We start from the raw sequence: 16,521 nt of genomic DNA, 5'->3' as shown, positions 1-16,521 counted from the left end.
GTTGTGGAGCAGGTTAAGTTTGTGTTACCTATGTAGTGTGCCGGAGGGCAGGCATGTACATTTTAGGGGAAATGACAAGATGCTGAGAGCCATTAACCCATAACAGTGTTACAGGTCAGGCAAAGTGACAGGACGATTTTTCACCACTGACAACACCTTCATGCCTTTTGATTTCTCAGTAGCTAAAGGATGCATCTTCACTATCAGGGGCTAGAAGATGATGATTTTAGTGAGCACTTCTCCGAATTTAGCAATAGGGTCCTCCTATGTGTGCAAATATGTATATATACTGGCATAAGGTAAAGGTAAAGGGACCCCTGACCATTAGGTCCAGTCGTGACCGACTCTGGGGTTGCGGCGCTCATCTCGCTTTATTGGCCGAGGGAGCCGCGTACATGTGGCCAGCATGACTAAGCCGCTTCTGGCGAACCAGAGCAGCGCACGGAAACGCCGTTTACCTTCCCGCTGGAGCAGTACCTATGTATCTACTTGCACTTTAACGTGCTTTCAAACTGCTAGGTTGGCAGGAGCAGGGACTGAGCAACGGGAGCTCACCTCGTTGTGGGGATTCGAACCGCTGACCTTCTGATCGGCAAGTCCTAGGCTCTGTGGTTTAACTCACAGCACCACCCGAGTCCCTATATACTGGCATAAAGTGTGCATAAAATTACATATCTTAGTGAAACAAAATTGCATTGTTTTAGGGAACATTTGCAAGAGTGTTTATATTAGAAGAAATTTGCACTAAAATGCTGACGAATTTCCATGTGAACTTTTTCTATTAAAACATTTGCAAACAGTGATCTCTGGGCCGGAAAAGTATTGTTCTGGTGTCAAATGTCTGCATAAACAAGAATGTTTTCAAATTTATCCTGAAAGTTAATAATGATGGAGACAGGTACTAGGGAGGGCATTCCACAACTGGGGAACTACCACTGAAAAGGCCCTGTCATGGGTCAGCACCAGCCAGACAGCTGATGGAAGAGGTCTGTGACTTATGGGTGATTAGGGTGCATGCTCTGTCTGCTGTCCACTAACTGGATGCACAACTTCAAAGCCCTTCCTTCTCTCCCTTCTTGGGGTTCTTTATCCCTAAACTGGGCTTAGAGCAGACAGAGGGCTGTCCTCTGCAAAGTAGGACATCTGCCCACCCTGAACACCTCCCAGCAATCTTGGGACATGAAACAAGGTTGTGCAGCCCTTACAGAAACAAAGGCTTACTGTCTGCCAGAGGAATTTCCTCTCTACATTGTTCCTGTCAGCTGATCTTGGGAATCCAGTCATCCTTCCTTGGAAGAGTTACGGATGTTATGATTGGCCTACGAATCCTCAGCTGTTCCTCCTCTCCTTAGCACCAGGAGAGAGGATTGCCTGATGCCAGCTTCCTCTAAAATTACTGGCAAGAGTCAACACACTTTGAGGGAGATATATCTTAGGTTAATAAACCCTGTGATTAAAGCAGTGGTTCTGAAATGGAGAAATCGATCACAAGGGAGCTTTGCCTGACTCCAGTATTATACAGTATATTAAAAGTATGCAAATATTAAAAAGATGATTAGCTGTTTCCCCAATTTCCCCCCTCTGTGGGTAGATAAATTGGTTGGGTTGAAGGATTTTTGAGCAGATAGCAGGGAGGGAAAGAGTTGAGCAACTTACTGGGTTTTTGTCTTCTTACTACCCTATATCTGTTCCTGATTTCATTCTTCCCTCCTGTCAGTTGCTTTTAGTTTTAAAGTGTTTAGTTAGAGTGTATCAGATTAGGACTTGAGTTCCAATCCCCACCAGGCCATGAAGCTCACTTGGGTGACCTCGAGTCGGTCACAGACTCAGCTGGAGCTACCTCAAAGGGTTGTTGTGAGGATAATATGAAGGGGAAAGAACTTAGAGCTTCTTGAATGCAAGGTGCATCCCGTTTTGCTGCCTGAGGTGTAACAGGAAGGTATTGGTCCACACACGCGATCAAAGACTTCCTTGTGTGGGTTGTGTGGTGGCACCCACAAAGCAGCAACGTTGATGGGTTCCAACGAGATCTCACAAAATCTTGTGGAGTATGCAAGATCTCGTGAGATTTCTGCAAGATATTATGAGTTCTCACTGGAAGCCGCTGCCACTGCTGCCCCACTTCTCCACCACCACCAGCAGAGGTGGTGGGGCAGGCTGCTTGCAGGTGCTGCCTCTTGCAGTTCTGCTGCCTAAGGCAATTGCCTCAGCCTGCCTCATGCACAGGCCGGCCCTGTATAAATGTAGTAATGCAATGAATAAAAGCTCACAGCAATGTCTTCTTGTTGTTGTTTTAGTGTTTATAATATTAACTTGAAATATATGGATTTGTGGGTTTTTTTGTTTTTTTGTTGCTTTCTTTAGTTTTCGAATGTTGAATTTTGTGTGTTGTGTATTGTTATTTTTCGATATCTTTTGTGTTGTTGTTGTTGTGTGTAAAATATGAATAAAATCTATTTTATATATATAAAAAGAATAAAAGCTCACAGAAATATGTAAGACTTAAGTATTAAAATGGGGTGGTTATGTTAACTGGACATTAAGTAGTAATCTACATGGAAACCTTTGTGTGTGTCTGCGCACGTGTACGCGTTTTCCTTTAAAATAAATATTTGCCACAAATGCACTGTTATTTCCTGCATTGCCAAAACTGACCACAGCTTATGTAATCCTAAAGCATTTTCTTATCAACCCTCACCACGCATGATGTCTGAAGTCATCATCTGGTGACCAGGAAATGACAGGAAGATTCCACATCGCAAAGGAAGAGAATAGTGATTTAAATCTACGCACATTCCTTCCCCGTCCTTCCATCGACTGGTCTAGCAATGAATCCGGGTTTCTGCACTGAAAGTCTTCTCTCAAAGAGACCGGCCTTTATAACTTCGCTTTGCCGAGACTGTGAGTGACTTTTGTGTGGAGGAACGTTTAGATCAATCTTATGGCAGATGGAATCAATCTGGTCAGCTGATGGAACATCTGCTAAATGAGGAAAAGAGGTTTGGTGCTAGATGACAGCAATGCCCAATGGCAACTCACTCCTCCCCCCATAAAGGACTTGATATGACCAAATGCTAGAAATAATTTCCCCTCTAAGCCCAGACAGGTGCAAGGAGCAGATAAATGTGATCAACAGGTTCCCAAGGGCTCATGCGCAAAGATAACCCAGAGTCATTTTCTTCCCAAGACGTCCTCTGCCGAATTCCTGCACTCTGATCCAGCTGTCAGAGATATTCGAGAACAAGAAGTTCTGATGCTCAGCTAGCTTTTGTTCAGAGTGTTACATTTTTGTAGATTAAGAAAAAGCTTGGATAAGTGCACTGGTCCCAGTACAAAGAAGATGCATATGTCATAGGAGTGGCAGCAGTAAATCTGATGTGCACCTGTAAGTCATCAACATCAGATGGATGCACATTCAGGTAGGTATCTTAATGCACATTCCTATCAGCATTTGGATGGAGATGTGGCTGAATTAATTAATTAGTTAATATTTAAATTTATTAGTCTTTTCTTTACCACTGAAACGCAAAGTATACAATACTTTAAGCAACAAACAAAGACATATAGTTACAGAAAGCAGCAAAACCCCCCACAAATCTACCATATTTTTTGCACCATAACACTCCCTTTTTTCCTCCTAAAAAGTAAGGGGAAATGTCTGTGCGTGTTATGGAGGGAATGCCTACGGGTGGCATGCCTACGGATTTTCCTTCTCTAAAAACTATGTGCGTGTTACGGTCGGGTGCGTGTTATAGAGCGAAAAATACGGTATATTAAAACATCCCACCCTTTTCTTGAAGAAGGAATGTTTTTGCCAGGTGCCTAAAGATATGTAATGAAGGTACCAGGCGAGCCTCCCTGGGGTGAGCATTCCACAAGCAGGGAGCCACCACTGAAAAGACCTGTTCTTGTGTTGCCACCCACCAGACTTCCCATGGAGGGGGCCTCAGATGACGATCGCTGGTTTATATGGAGAGAGGTGGTTCTGGAGTTATCGGGGTCCTGAGCCTCATAAGACTTTAAAACAGGAGTTTGAATTGGACCTGGATTTATTTATTCATTTTACATTTCAGTCCCATTGTTCTGCTGTCATGGAATTCAAGGAAGTGGACATGTGGTTCCCAGGGGGTCACCCATCCAGACCAGATTTGGGCCTCCTTAAAACTAATGAGATGCTCGTAGATAATGTGTGCATTCCATTGCACCTATGGACGCACTGTACATGTGACCTACACACCCAATGGTGTAGCGTGGGTTGCCAGCACCCGGGGCCACGCAGAGGGGGTAGGTGGGATGGAGGGAAATGGACAGAGTATGCATGCGCATTCAGCTGCCTAATGGCATCCTCGTCACCTAGGAGATCGCAGCCACAGAGATACAAAAAGAAGAGTTGTTTTGTTGTCTGGAGAGGTCACTTCCTGGTTTGCATGGAGAAGCCGTTTTCGACAGAGCCCAGTAATAGACACACACAACTGTACTGAGGCAGCACAGGATGTTGAAATTTTGCATACCTAACAATTTTGCCCTGGGGCAACCACCCCTGTGCCACCACCTCCAAATTTACACCACTCTACACACCTGAAGTGCGTCTGGAGGGACTTGCCTTGAACAGGGTGTCCACATTTAGTGGGGAAGTTTCATTTAGCAGTCATGACAGGCTGCTGGTATTTTGGACTTGTGTTCTGAGCATGACAGAATCAGCCAATTAAAGAAATGTTTTTAATTCAGTGTAGGCATTTTAATTTATTAAATTAATCAAGGAGGCAATGTGGTTAGCAACAGACGGGATGGCTCCACGTAGCCTTGATATTACCACTGCCCTGGCCTGATCCCACTCTGCCCTGGCCGGTGGTGGTTGCCACTCCCGTAATTAATCATTTAATGAATCAATCAAACTTGTGATTTCCCAGAGGGAGGGTAGCTCATTGGGGCAGGCCAACCTCAGCCGTGGAGAACTATGAATTTAGTGTTTTCTCCATCAAGGGTGAAATGCACTCTGTGCTTGCTTATAATCACTTTGCCTTAAGGACTTAAAAAAAGTCTGCTCAGAGCAATGTCACATGCTGCCTAAGATAACCAGTATAAAAAAGCACATAAATGTGGCAACTCTAGGAAGAAACAACAGAATGAGGCCCACTCAACTCCTTCTCATAGTGCTTCTGTTCAGAGGCACCCACTTTCAGACTAGAAAGAGTATTAGCACTCTGTGGTTAATTGCAGTCTTCTGGAATGTGAACACACAGAGGGGGAAATGGTGCATAAAGTGCAGCCGTTACATGATGAAATCTACCCAGCATTTAATGTTTTCTTGTGGCTCAGTGATGGAGCATAGGCTTAGCATGCAGAAGGTCCTAAACACAATCCATCTCCAGATAAATTCAAATTCAAATTCATCTGGAAAGAAGACCGAGAGAGACTCCCTGTCTGAAACCCTGGAGAGCTGCTGCCAGTCAGTGTAGACATTAGTGGGCTAAATGAGCCAACGTTTTGTCTTGGAATTGTTAGGAAATTCATTTAAACAATGCAGATGGATTCCAGAAAGAAATCTTGACAACACTTTAATGAGGAAACTCCACAAAGCAGTGTAACCTGGGAAGAAATTAACAGACTTTCTTAGTTCAGGACTTTTTCAGGGCAGAGGGACAGTTAACCAAACATATTTGGTGGGGAGAGAAACCCTCAAAACTGCACAGCCAATCAGAACAAATGCCAGTCTGCCTAGTTGCTAAGCAACACCTCCACTCACCTCCCGCTTGGCTTTAACACTAACAGAAGGAACCCCTTCCAAGAGGAATTAGTTAGCTCCCTATGTTGCTAGGCTATTGTGTAGTGAATGCATCATGTTTGAAGCAGCCTTGATGCTGTCAACAGTAGGGAAGAAGATGTTTAGCGTAAACACAAACATTGTATACACATAACACAGTAGTAAGATGGTCAGGCCTAACCACCTGTGCCACGCTGACTGGGCGGGTGGGGGAAGGGAAGAAAACTTCTCTGAAGTTTTTAGCAGAACACCTTCCGTTGAAATTCTCCATATTTTTGTGGTCCATAAGATCTGGAAGGAAGCAGGCTAAGAATGGCTGCCTTGAAAACATCTAAAGGCTACATCCTTGACTCCTTCCAATTTTAACCAAATCATGCCCACTGCCCTAACAGAGCCAGCACAAACAGTGGCTCCACACACAAACACATCTCACTTCACTTTATAATCCAGGGGTGCCAACTCGCCCTCAAGATTGTGGGTGCCTGCCCCCGCAACACAGACGTGTGATGTCACAAGCACACGCCTGCACATAGTGATGTCACACGCACTACGTACAGGAGTGTGCGTGTGATGTCATACGTCTGCGTTGCTGCAGCTAGCAGCAGCTCCTCTTCCTCTTCCTCCTCCTCCTCTCCACAGCCAGCAAGGCACCCTTTTCCACGGGCTCGGAGGCAGAGAGACTCTGTCTCCACATCTGAGTCCCTCACCGCCCCAGAAAGGGTGCCTCGCTGGCTGACTGAGGAGGGTGGAGCTGAGCTGACTTTTCTCATTGACTTTATGGGTGCCCCGCTCCCAGAATTATATTATTGTGGGTGCCCAAGCACCCACTGCCCCCTGGAGCTGGCTCCTATGTCATAATCAGTGCACTAGAAACAAGGTCTATTTTCAGAGTGCCTAAAGAAGATGTGGTTTCGCTCCAACTCTCACCAACCTCCTCAGTTGATGAGTCCAGTTGATGGGGAGCTGTGGTCCAGCAATGTCTGCAGCTCCACAACTGCAGCCCATTCCTGGCCTATATAAATGAATATTTGGGGATGGGGAGGATACGAATGAGACGTGCCTCTTTTCTTTATTTCAGGAAGCAGTTTGCACCTCCCAAATTTGGGAAGTGCTGGTGTAAGCGATCTGGCAAAGCCTGACGCTTTTAGCAGCAGGGGATACGGACGGGATTAGATGAGTTTAAGAATAATGTCTCAGGGACTTCGGAAAGCCGTGATCACAATGTAAAAACGGCAGGCAGGTGGAGGGGCTAAAATTAGGAGCCGGGATTGTCTGCTTCGGCGAGGAGGAGGCAGGCAGAAGGCGATGGGTAAATTGGGGGTGTTTGCGCCGGCGCAGCCGCTGATTGGCTCTCGCGTTATATTGGGTGGCGCCTCCAATTATGGGCACAGGAGCAAAAGAGGATCAGGGCTGACGGGTGTGCGCTGGGCAGCTGCCAGCCCCCACCCACCAGCCCTGGGGCGAGGGGAGGGGGCGTGTCTCACGAGTGAGAGGGCGGGGCTCCGCCTGCAAGCGTGCGAATGAAATTCAATCCGCCTCGAGCCGTTCATTCATTCACTCACTTTTGGGCGGCTTCGAGCGGGACCTTCGCCTTCGGGAAAGCGAAAGGAAACGCCACGCCGCTCTGTTCTGGCGAGCGCGCTTATCTGGCCATCAAATACGTGGTGCTGCTTTGTCGACGGGGTCCTTTCACCTGCGAAAAGGCAAAGCGAAGAGCAACCAATCGAGCAACAAGGAAAAGAAAAAAGCGAAGGAAGCAAGCAAAGAAGGAAAGGAAAGACCAGTGAAGGGGATCGGGTCAGGGTTTGGGGTTGTTTTTTTTTCTTTTTCTTTTTGCCAAATGGCCAAAGGAGAAGGAGCGGAGAGCGTTGCAACTGCGGGTCTTTTGCAGCAAAGTATCTTGAAGCAAGAAGAACTGATACGTCCCAAGGTACCTAAGGAAAAATGTGAGGCGGGGTCCCCTTTGGGAGGTCGGGCCGGGGCTGGGGGTGGGAGTTTAGAAATCCCCAAGGGATTTGAAGCCGCGATCCTCGCACGCTGGGCTCGGGAGGAGGGGAGTTCCATCGGGCGTTACTCCCGAGGAGGCATGGCTAGGAAGACCGGGGCTGCCACGTGAGTGGATCCGCATGGCTCGATCCGGATGGCCTTTGGGAGTTTCTTCTTCTTCAAAGGGCCGTGCATTGTGTGTGCAAGAGAGAGGCTTTGGAGCAGAAAGCGCACTATAGATCCTGCGATTCGCCCCAACGCCGGGATGCGGATCGTGGCGTCAAAGCTATGTGGCAGATCCGAATCCCGTCGGGATTGGGGCGTGGGGGTGGTGACGGGAGGACTCCTTATAAGGTTTATCCGTCCAGATGAGAGGAGGGGAACGGCCCACGTCTCGGATGAGGACTGTGGCGGGTTGGAGGCGCTTTGTCCGGGCTGGCTTTTCTCGGGAGGCGCCGGGGCCATTAGTCTGGGCTGAGCTCTCTGCGCGGGACGCTGCGAAGTCTCGCACCGCCTGCTGCGCGAGGGGTGCTGCGCCCCCTGCCTTTCTTCCCCCACAACCTTCCAGTGGTAGTAAATCGGCTCCAAAGGCCTCCGAGCCGTTCAAGTTCATTCATTAGAGACAAGGGCAAACTTTCCTTAAAGGCGCCGCGTTCGCTTTACTCTCGATGGGTGGGGGTCGCTCGCGCTGTTTTAACTTCCTGGCAACTAGAAAAATCAGACTTGTTCCCGCTTTCTCATATGCATTTAAAACATATACATAGCGGAGTGGGAGGTCCAGGTGAAAGTAAAGAGTATAGGGAGCATAAAGTAATGATTGATTTTTAGGGTGCCAGTACTAATGTACAAACTTATTACATTTGTTTTTGTAAGCTAAACTATATGGAAAGGGGGGGTCTATGTCTAGTTTTTAACTCTAAAGTTTAGAGTCTAAACTTTGGAGGAAAAGGCTATGTTCCTTCTCCCCCACTGTCAGTGGCAATATTCCTCTGAACACTGAGAATCACAAGTGGGGAGAGTTTTGCTGCTGGACTCTGGTCTTGGCTTTCCATCTGGTTGGTCCCTGAGAACAGGAGTCTGGACTAAATGGGCCACTGACCTGATCCAGACGAAGGACTCTTCTTGAGTTCTAACCATGACTTCCAAGGTGGGATTTTGACCTGTTGGCTTCCTCATGACTCTTGAAGACTCTGGGTGAGAGAAAGCTGGTCAAAAGATAGTAGCCCTGGGCACTAAATAAAAACTGCCAGTGCTGGTAGTAGGTGTTATTGATCCTTATTCCAGGACTCGAAAGGGTATCATTGAACAGTTTGCAGTATGTTGAATGGGTGCAAAATGTATGTGGAAATTTCACTACCCAAGAAGGTTCTTGTGTGAATGAATGAAGTAAGGAGGAGCGTAATTTAAGGGGTTTGGAACAGCACATGAACTGCATTACTAGGATTAGAGACAATGATTTTCAGCAAACCCTGGGTTAAAAGCAGAGAAACACAACACTTCTTGAATGGGACCAGCCTCTTGTATAAAGCAGGGGTGCTATTTTGCAGTGTGCGTGTGTTTTCCCTCCTATAAGATTTGAAGATCCACTCATTCAAGCTTGAATTGCAAAAAGTCAATATGCTACAAGAGCATGTGTGGTTGCTTCAGAGTTAGCAATGTTATCACTCAACATAGGTCAGAGTTATTAAAAGGGGTGGTGGGATTCTTGCCATTTTAAAGTGCTCCTGAGGAGCAATTCTATGGAGCCTGCCACACGGCTGATGGCAGGGGCAAAAGCATCCCCCACCCCATGAAATGCTTTGCAGGCTTCTTCCAGTGTTAGTTGCAACATCCCTTCTGAAGATGTTGACTCCTTGCAACAGAAAAGAAAGGCGAGAAGCACAGAGGTGCCTTGCTCAAGGTTGCCTGTTGTTGAATTAGTATCAGGATTGGCTTCTGGTAGTGGAAAGCCCAGACCTTACTCCTTGCAAAGGCTTTGGAGACTCATTGTTACAGCAGCCCCTTGTACTGTGCTGCATGGGGTGAGAGTAGCCCATGACTTCCCACAGGGCACTATTGATGGAGCCCGCCTCCTGGGGAAAGTGTACACCAGTGCCGTTGAAGTACGTGTCTCTTTCAGGGCCTCTCCCTTTCCAATTGCCAATTCCGGGGCTTGGGGGGTGGGGAGCTGCCCCAGCTGTTCTCCCTGCGAATGCAGCTGTGCCGCTAAACTTGGCAGCTGGATTGCTTTGCAGAATTAGGCTTGTGTTAGTCCACTGGCTCCATTCAAAGCTGTTGGTTTTTCTGCTTTCTAGAGAAGTTTGCTTGTTATCTGTAAACCAATCCCCCTTTGTTAATCTTCTTGATTAAATATGGTCCAGTGGATCCAGGGAGCTGTGCACATTGTTCTTCTTTCCTGCTTCCTAGTTTACTGTATAGATAGATGGAGCAGTTGCATTGCCAGGCAGCCACGTGGAGCTTATGCTGAATAATCTTACTGAAAGAGTAAGGCAGGAAATGTGTTCCAGTTACAGATAGGTAGCCGTGTTGGTCTGCCATGCACACGAAAGCTCATACCAAGAACTAACTTAGTTGGTCTTTAAGGTGCTACTGGAAGGAAAAAAAATTTTTGCAGGAAATGTGTGTTTGTGTCTTCCCTGCCCACCAATTCAAATCTCACCTCCGCCATAGATTCAGTAAGTAGGCTTTTGTGGGTTGCCAACTGTGTCTCAGCTGTGTCTCATCTGAAAAATGGTGATAGTAATACTGGCCTGCTTTACGGGGCTGCTCTGAAGCTTTTCTGAGGGAGCCCATGGCTTTTCAGTGCTCTGAAGCAAGCAGAGGGAACTTGTGTTGTTGGACTCCAGTTCACATCAGCCCCAGCCAGTGATGAGGAATGGTGGGAGTTCAGCAACATCTGGAGGGCCACAGTTTCCCCATCCCAGCTGTACAGTGCAATGTACTGATTAAAAACAATTGTGGTGCAAACCTATACATATCTTCTCAGAAGTATATGGAAATCAGTGGGGCTTACTTTCATGGAAGGAAGTGCATTTTAGGAGTGCAGCCTTAAAGAGAGCACTACCACCAGGATATGGGGACTTGGATCACAGGTGGTACTTATGATGGAAACGAAGTGGTGCTTCTCTCCAGAAAAGGTTCATATGGCTAAATACTATATATTTGTGGTGGGAGTTTTGGTTTAGACAGCCAGCACCTGCAGAGTGTGTGTCATCAAATGCTTCATGGAGAAGAGAACCCATTTTATGTGGGTTTTAAAAAATATCTTTAAGCACTTCATGTAACTGGTTAGAGTACTATTGCATTATCTGACTACAGACTGAACTGTAGCAGGTACATATCTGATCCCTTCCGTGATATTCAGAAGGTTTAAGGCTGCACACCTATCCCAAACTCCATAGGAGTAAACCCCACTGAACTCAATGCATCTTCCTTCTGAGTAGATATTGTGTGTGTGTGTGATTAACTGTAAGACCCTGATTCTTGAGAAAGGGAGGGAGCAAACATGATGGATCTCTCTGGATTGTACCTTTAAAGCTGCGTACACACTCTACATTCAAAGCTCATTCTTTTTCTCAAGGAATTCTGGGTACTGTGTTTCGCAAAGGGTTGCTGGGAATGGTAACACTGTGAGGGGTAAACCATTGTGCCCAGGATTCTTTGAAGGAAAGAATGTGATTTGAGTGTGCTTTATAGGCAATAGTGTGTACAGTGGTACCTCGAGTTACAAACACCTCAGGTTACAAACTCCGCTAACTTGGAAGAGTTACCTCGAGTCGAGAACTTTGCCCCAGGATGAGAATGGAAATCGTGTGCTGACGGTGCAGCGGCAGCAAGAGGCCCCATTAGCGAAAGCACACCTCTAGTTAAGAACAGTGTCAGGTTAAGAATGGACCTCTGAACGAATTAAGTTTGTAACTAGAGGTACCACTGTACACAGCCTTACTTGGGACTGCTGCTGCTGCTGATTGGGTGTGGGGTAGGGTTATTCAGTCTTCCAAAAGGCTTGGGGTAGCATAACTGGTCTGGTCTGCATAAAAACCCTGTGAGGTAGGCTTAGTCTGAAAGACTGTGACTGGCCAAAGTTCACCAGGTAGTCTTCCAAGTCCACTGCTCTACCTTTGGGGAGGGCTGCTGCACAGAGAGAGGGCACCTGCTTTCCGTACAAAGGGTTCCAGGTAATCCCAAGTATCGCCTGGTAGGGCTGGCAAAAACTCCCCTCTGGAACCCTGGAGAGCCACTGGCAGTTGGGAAGGCTAAACTGTGGCTCCCCAGATGTTGCCGGGCTTCAGTCACCCCAACATTAAGAGAACCAGATATAGGCTAGCGGTGGGGAAGCAGTGGTCATAGAATCATAGAACGGGAAGGGACCCTGAAAGTCATCTAGTCCAAGCCCCTGCAATGCAGGAATTTCAACATGCATTCCCCCATCCAATTTGAAATCATACCAGACCCTGCTTAGCTTTGCAAATGTGCTAGCATTTTAATGAATGAATGATGATGCTATTGCTGCACCACTAGGAAATTGGTCGGTTCTGAAATTATTACTTGTTTAAGAAGTAGGCTTGTCATGGCCATAGATTTGTATGCCATGATGAGCTTATTAAAAGTAAATATTCTGCAGCCTGTAAATGATGTATAAAATAAACATTTCACCCCACCCCTTGAATAGACAGGGAACAAAAAGACAGGGAGAGTTTTACGTGGTTAGCAGGAAATTAGTGTTGTGGTGTGGAATGCATTGTCACGCGCACACACAAGCAACACACCCACTCTGGGCAACTTCTGTTGTCCGTCCTTGATGCAACTCCATTGTCCACTTGAGGCAGAGCTGTTTGCAAACGTTGAGTGAGCAATGTAAATCTTTGCTAGTAAGAGTGGGGAGTAGTAAAGCTGTCTGCTCAAATATGCCTTGAGCTAATACAACCAGATATGACACATTGCTTGGAAGTCATTCAAGGCTCTGGACTGATAAATGCAAGAAAGTGATTAAAAAACCCCACACACAACCTCAACTAGTTGCAAAGTTGTTAGGTTGCCATGCTGTTCCCACAAGAAGCTGAATATGCCCAGGAATGATGGTGGCTAATTTAGTACGTCCTGTCCTCTATTTTCCAGAGAGAAAGCAAAGGAAAGCTATCGATATGCAGCAAAGTGTGTTATGCCATTGGCGGAGCGCCCTACCAGATCACTGGCTGCGCCTTGGGCTTCTTTCTGCAGATTTACTTGTTGGATGTGGCTCAGGTAAGTCTGACCAGCTTGTATATTTGCTTTTTGAGGGGTGGCCCAAAGGTGATGGAATGCAGCACTCCACTGAGTAACCTGCAAATTGAAACAGAAAGTTGGCAGGAGAAGGGTTTTCGCTATGCCTGACAGGCCCTTGCATGAAGGCTGCCTTTGGATATACTGTAGCTAACAATATAGCAGAAGAGAGCGGTAGAGTTCTGTTGCTGGAGGAAGGTCCATAGCTTAGTGATGGAGCAGCTGCATTGTATGCAGAAAGTTGCAGGTTCAATCCCTGGCAGGTAGGGCTGAGAAAGACTTCCTGTCTAAACACCCTGGGAGCCACTGTCCATCAGAATAGACAATATTGAGCTAGATGGATCTATGTCCTGACTCGGTATAAGGCAGCTTTCTATATTCCTGTGTAAATTACGTTGTTCGCAGGAGTAGCATTTCATGATGCAAGTTCCTCTTCCAAGGAAAATGTGCCCTACTAGCCACCTGGGGCTTGAAAACCCTCCAATTTTTTGATGCCTGCCTGAAGGTTTTTCCAAGCACCTGACAGGCTGCACTTTGGAGCTGCTGATCTTTGTGTTATGGTGTCCTCTCTCCCTGCCTGCTGAGCTTCCGTAATGTGTGGCAGCTCACAAGTTGTTCAAGCTTAGTGGGGGCAGACAAAGACCACCTGAGATGACAAAGGCAAGTGGTGCACTTGGAAAGCATAACTGATGGAACCTCACCTTGTACTCACGTGCTTCCACACCTTCAGTCTTAAGCTGCTCGACTTGAATTGGATCTCTTCCTCTCCCGCATAGCTGGACCCTTTCTATGCATCCATCATCCTTTTTGTGGGCCGCGCATGGGATGCCATTACTGATCCGCTGGTGGGTTTCTTCATCAGTAAAACGTCATGGAGTCGCCTTGGACGCCTGATGCCCTGGTAAGCTGGTTTTTGCCAAAATATGGGATTCGTAGAGCTAGTCAGTGCATAGTGCTTGTCACTATGTTGAGAAGCACATGCATTTGTGAATGGAGTGGGGGCCTGTCTTGGGGCAGATCTTTCATAATATGGCTCCCCAGGTGAAGCAAAAATTTGGCAATCTTCGCATATATCTTCTCAATTTTGCGCCCCCTTGGCTTAGTCTCCTGTGTAGGGGAAACTCCTGAGGCAAGCAAGAGGCATTGTTCAAGATAAGGACAAATTACTCTAAATCATCAGGAGGGAGGAAAGGAACCCACCAGCTGCAGGAATACAAGTTTTTGGATTAACTATCTGCAGTCTGGATTCAGACTGCTCTTCCTAGGCTGGAAAAATGGCTTTTTTCTTTCTTGGCTTCCCCTGCAAAATTCCCCTACAGTTGTGTGTAGTTGTAGCTATGTTATTCTGTCTGATAATAAGGAAAAGAGTGGGCAGGCATTTGGTTTATGCCCAACAAAGGATTTAGCAATGTTTTATTATGCATTCTCCGTTTGACTGAGGTTGAAAGGGCTTTATTTAAATTATCTTTGGACTGAACCAGCAGTGTAAGGGAGCAATTCAGAGTAAGAAGATGAACGGTTGCTTATTAAATCTGGCGAGAGATTGCATTTGTGAACAGGCTTTGATTTTTTAAAAAACTGCATGCTGAGGAAGAACCCCAGAGTGGAATTTTAATAGTGGAGATTGGTCATTCTAGTCTCCTGTGTAGGGGAAACTCCTGAGGCAAGCAAGAGGCAGTCTCCCAGTGCAAGGACACATTGCAGCCAAATGGTGCAATGCAGGGGCAGTGAGGGGTGTGGTGAACGTCCTGAGGGCCAGATAGCTAAGTCTGGAGGGCTACATCTGGCTCCCAGGCCAGAGGCTCCCCACCCCTGGTATAGATGAAAACTGGGGAACAGATCCTTTTAATAATACTGTCATCACTGATAGTCAGAGGCTCCCTGTCAGGCAGGGTTGCAGCTCTTTCTGGAGATAGAACCTTCGAACTACAGCTTTCCCCATCTAATACTGGAGAGTGTTAATGACTGGAAAGCTTTTGGTGCCTGGGCAAACAGCAGCCTTTCCCCCCTTGAGGACTAGGAGAGTGCTACCACCTCTTTCCTAACAGGCCTATGCTTCACACATTGGGCGCAGAAGAATCTGGAAGGCAGTATATTACCCAAATATTTCCTGTTTTCAGTACTTGGAGAAATTAGGGAAGAGAGAGGTTGTCTGAAGGGTGGAAATGTGCTTAAATTAGAACTTGCAGTGGGACCAGAAACCATTGTGGCTATTCAGATTCCTATGGATAAAGTGGAACTTCTTGATAAATCAAAGTTGCAGCAAAATAAATAAAGAAGGGCTAACTAGCACCCTGGGATTTATAAGGAAAAGCATCCTAGGAGACAGCTGCTTGTGTCTGAACTCCCCCAATCCTCTTTCGGCTGACAGTCAGCAATAGCTAGTTATGGCTGAGGTATAGTGGCAGCCTCTGAATCTGGGAAGCATTTGCATCGGTTGCTAGGATTGCATTGCTCACTGGCTGAAGGGCCTAACGGTGGATAACATATGAAAAAGGGTTGGGCGGGGAGGAGCTGCCCAGGGAGAAATTAGATATGCCTTTCCTTGGTTAGGGCATGATTATACTCTCCACCCCACCCTTTGGGGTTCTTAAATTTGCTGGTGCAACTTGGTGCTTTTTGTTTTGCTTCTGTTGGCCTTAAACTCAGGCCCAAAATATCCCTCCCCCACTGCGCTTGCCTTTGCTGAGGTTCCAGGACTGGAATAAAGGGCGGGTGTCTGTCCAGCCAGCATGCAATGATGCTATTTGGGTTCAGTCCAGGAAGGCCAGTCAGAAGCCAGAAAAAAACTCCTGTTGGCGTCTAACATAGACTGGAGGGGCCTACAACAAAATGTTGCTGTGTGGAATGATGCTGTTCAGGGTACCTGTCAGTGAATTGGGCCCCCTTTCATGTAATTCCATTTCATTCCCATCTCCTATCCCCTTCCCCGCTTCGCCTCCTCATTTTCTGGGTCAGCTTTCTGCTAAGTGCTTATTGGGTTGTTCTCTGGGTTGTCCTTGTGGTGGTGGTTTAGGTACTTCTGCAGGCCTTAGGGTCCATATGTCTATTCCACCCCCGACTCCCCGAAGTATGCCATCTGTGGGGTGGGTACTTCTGTTTTCACTGTATAGGGATTGGCTATTGGAGAAGCAGTTAGCCATTGATGTAATGTTTTGCAGCAACGGAATACAGTCATACCTCAGAAGTCGAACAGAATTCATTCATGAAGTCCGTTCGACTTCCAAATCATGGCTTCTGCAGCCAATTGGAAGCCACGGAGGCCCCATTGGATGTTTGGGTTCCAAAAGAATGTTCGAAAACTGGAACACTCACTTCCGGTTTTCGATCATTCAGGAGCCGGAACGTTTGACTCCCAAGGCGTTTGGGAGCCGAGGTATGACTGTAATAGGATTTATACCCCAACATACTCTGGAGTACCCAGGCTCCCCATGTTTGCTGTATATAATATAGATCCTCATTAGCTTTTTATGATATGCTAATAAAATTCTGGCCAAGATGTCAGCAGG

The 16,521-nt window shown here is 46.8% G+C and overlaps 1 protein-coding gene across 2 annotated transcripts in view; it reads left to right on the top strand.

The window, feature by feature from the left end:
- Nucleotides 1-7,274: 7,274 nt before the first annotated feature.
- Nucleotides 7,275-16,521, top strand: part of MFSD2A (MFSD2 lysolipid transporter A, lysophospholipid) — a 35,509-nt gene continuing 26,262 nt past the window's right edge. Inside the window, exons 1-3 of one of the 2 annotated variants that reach the window (XM_053398830.1) lie at nt 7,275-7,694; nt 12,869-12,994; nt 13,789-13,913. In XM_053398830.1, the coding sequence (XP_053254805.1) occupies nt 7,605-7,694; nt 12,869-12,994; nt 13,789-13,913 (341 nt within the window). In that variant the 5' untranslated portion in view covers nt 7,275-7,604. The remainder of the gene's footprint in view (nt 7,695-12,868; nt 12,995-13,788; nt 13,914-16,521) is intronic. The other variant, XM_053398831.1, reaches the window with a different exon arrangement.

Source organism: Podarcis raffonei, chromosome 8, assembly GCF_027172205.1.
Source record: "Podarcis raffonei isolate rPodRaf1 chromosome 8, rPodRaf1.pri, whole genome shotgun sequence".
Lineage (NCBI taxonomy): Eukaryota > Metazoa > Chordata > Lepidosauria > Squamata > Lacertidae > Podarcis > Podarcis raffonei.
This window is presented reverse-complemented; position numbering and strand designations above follow the sequence as displayed.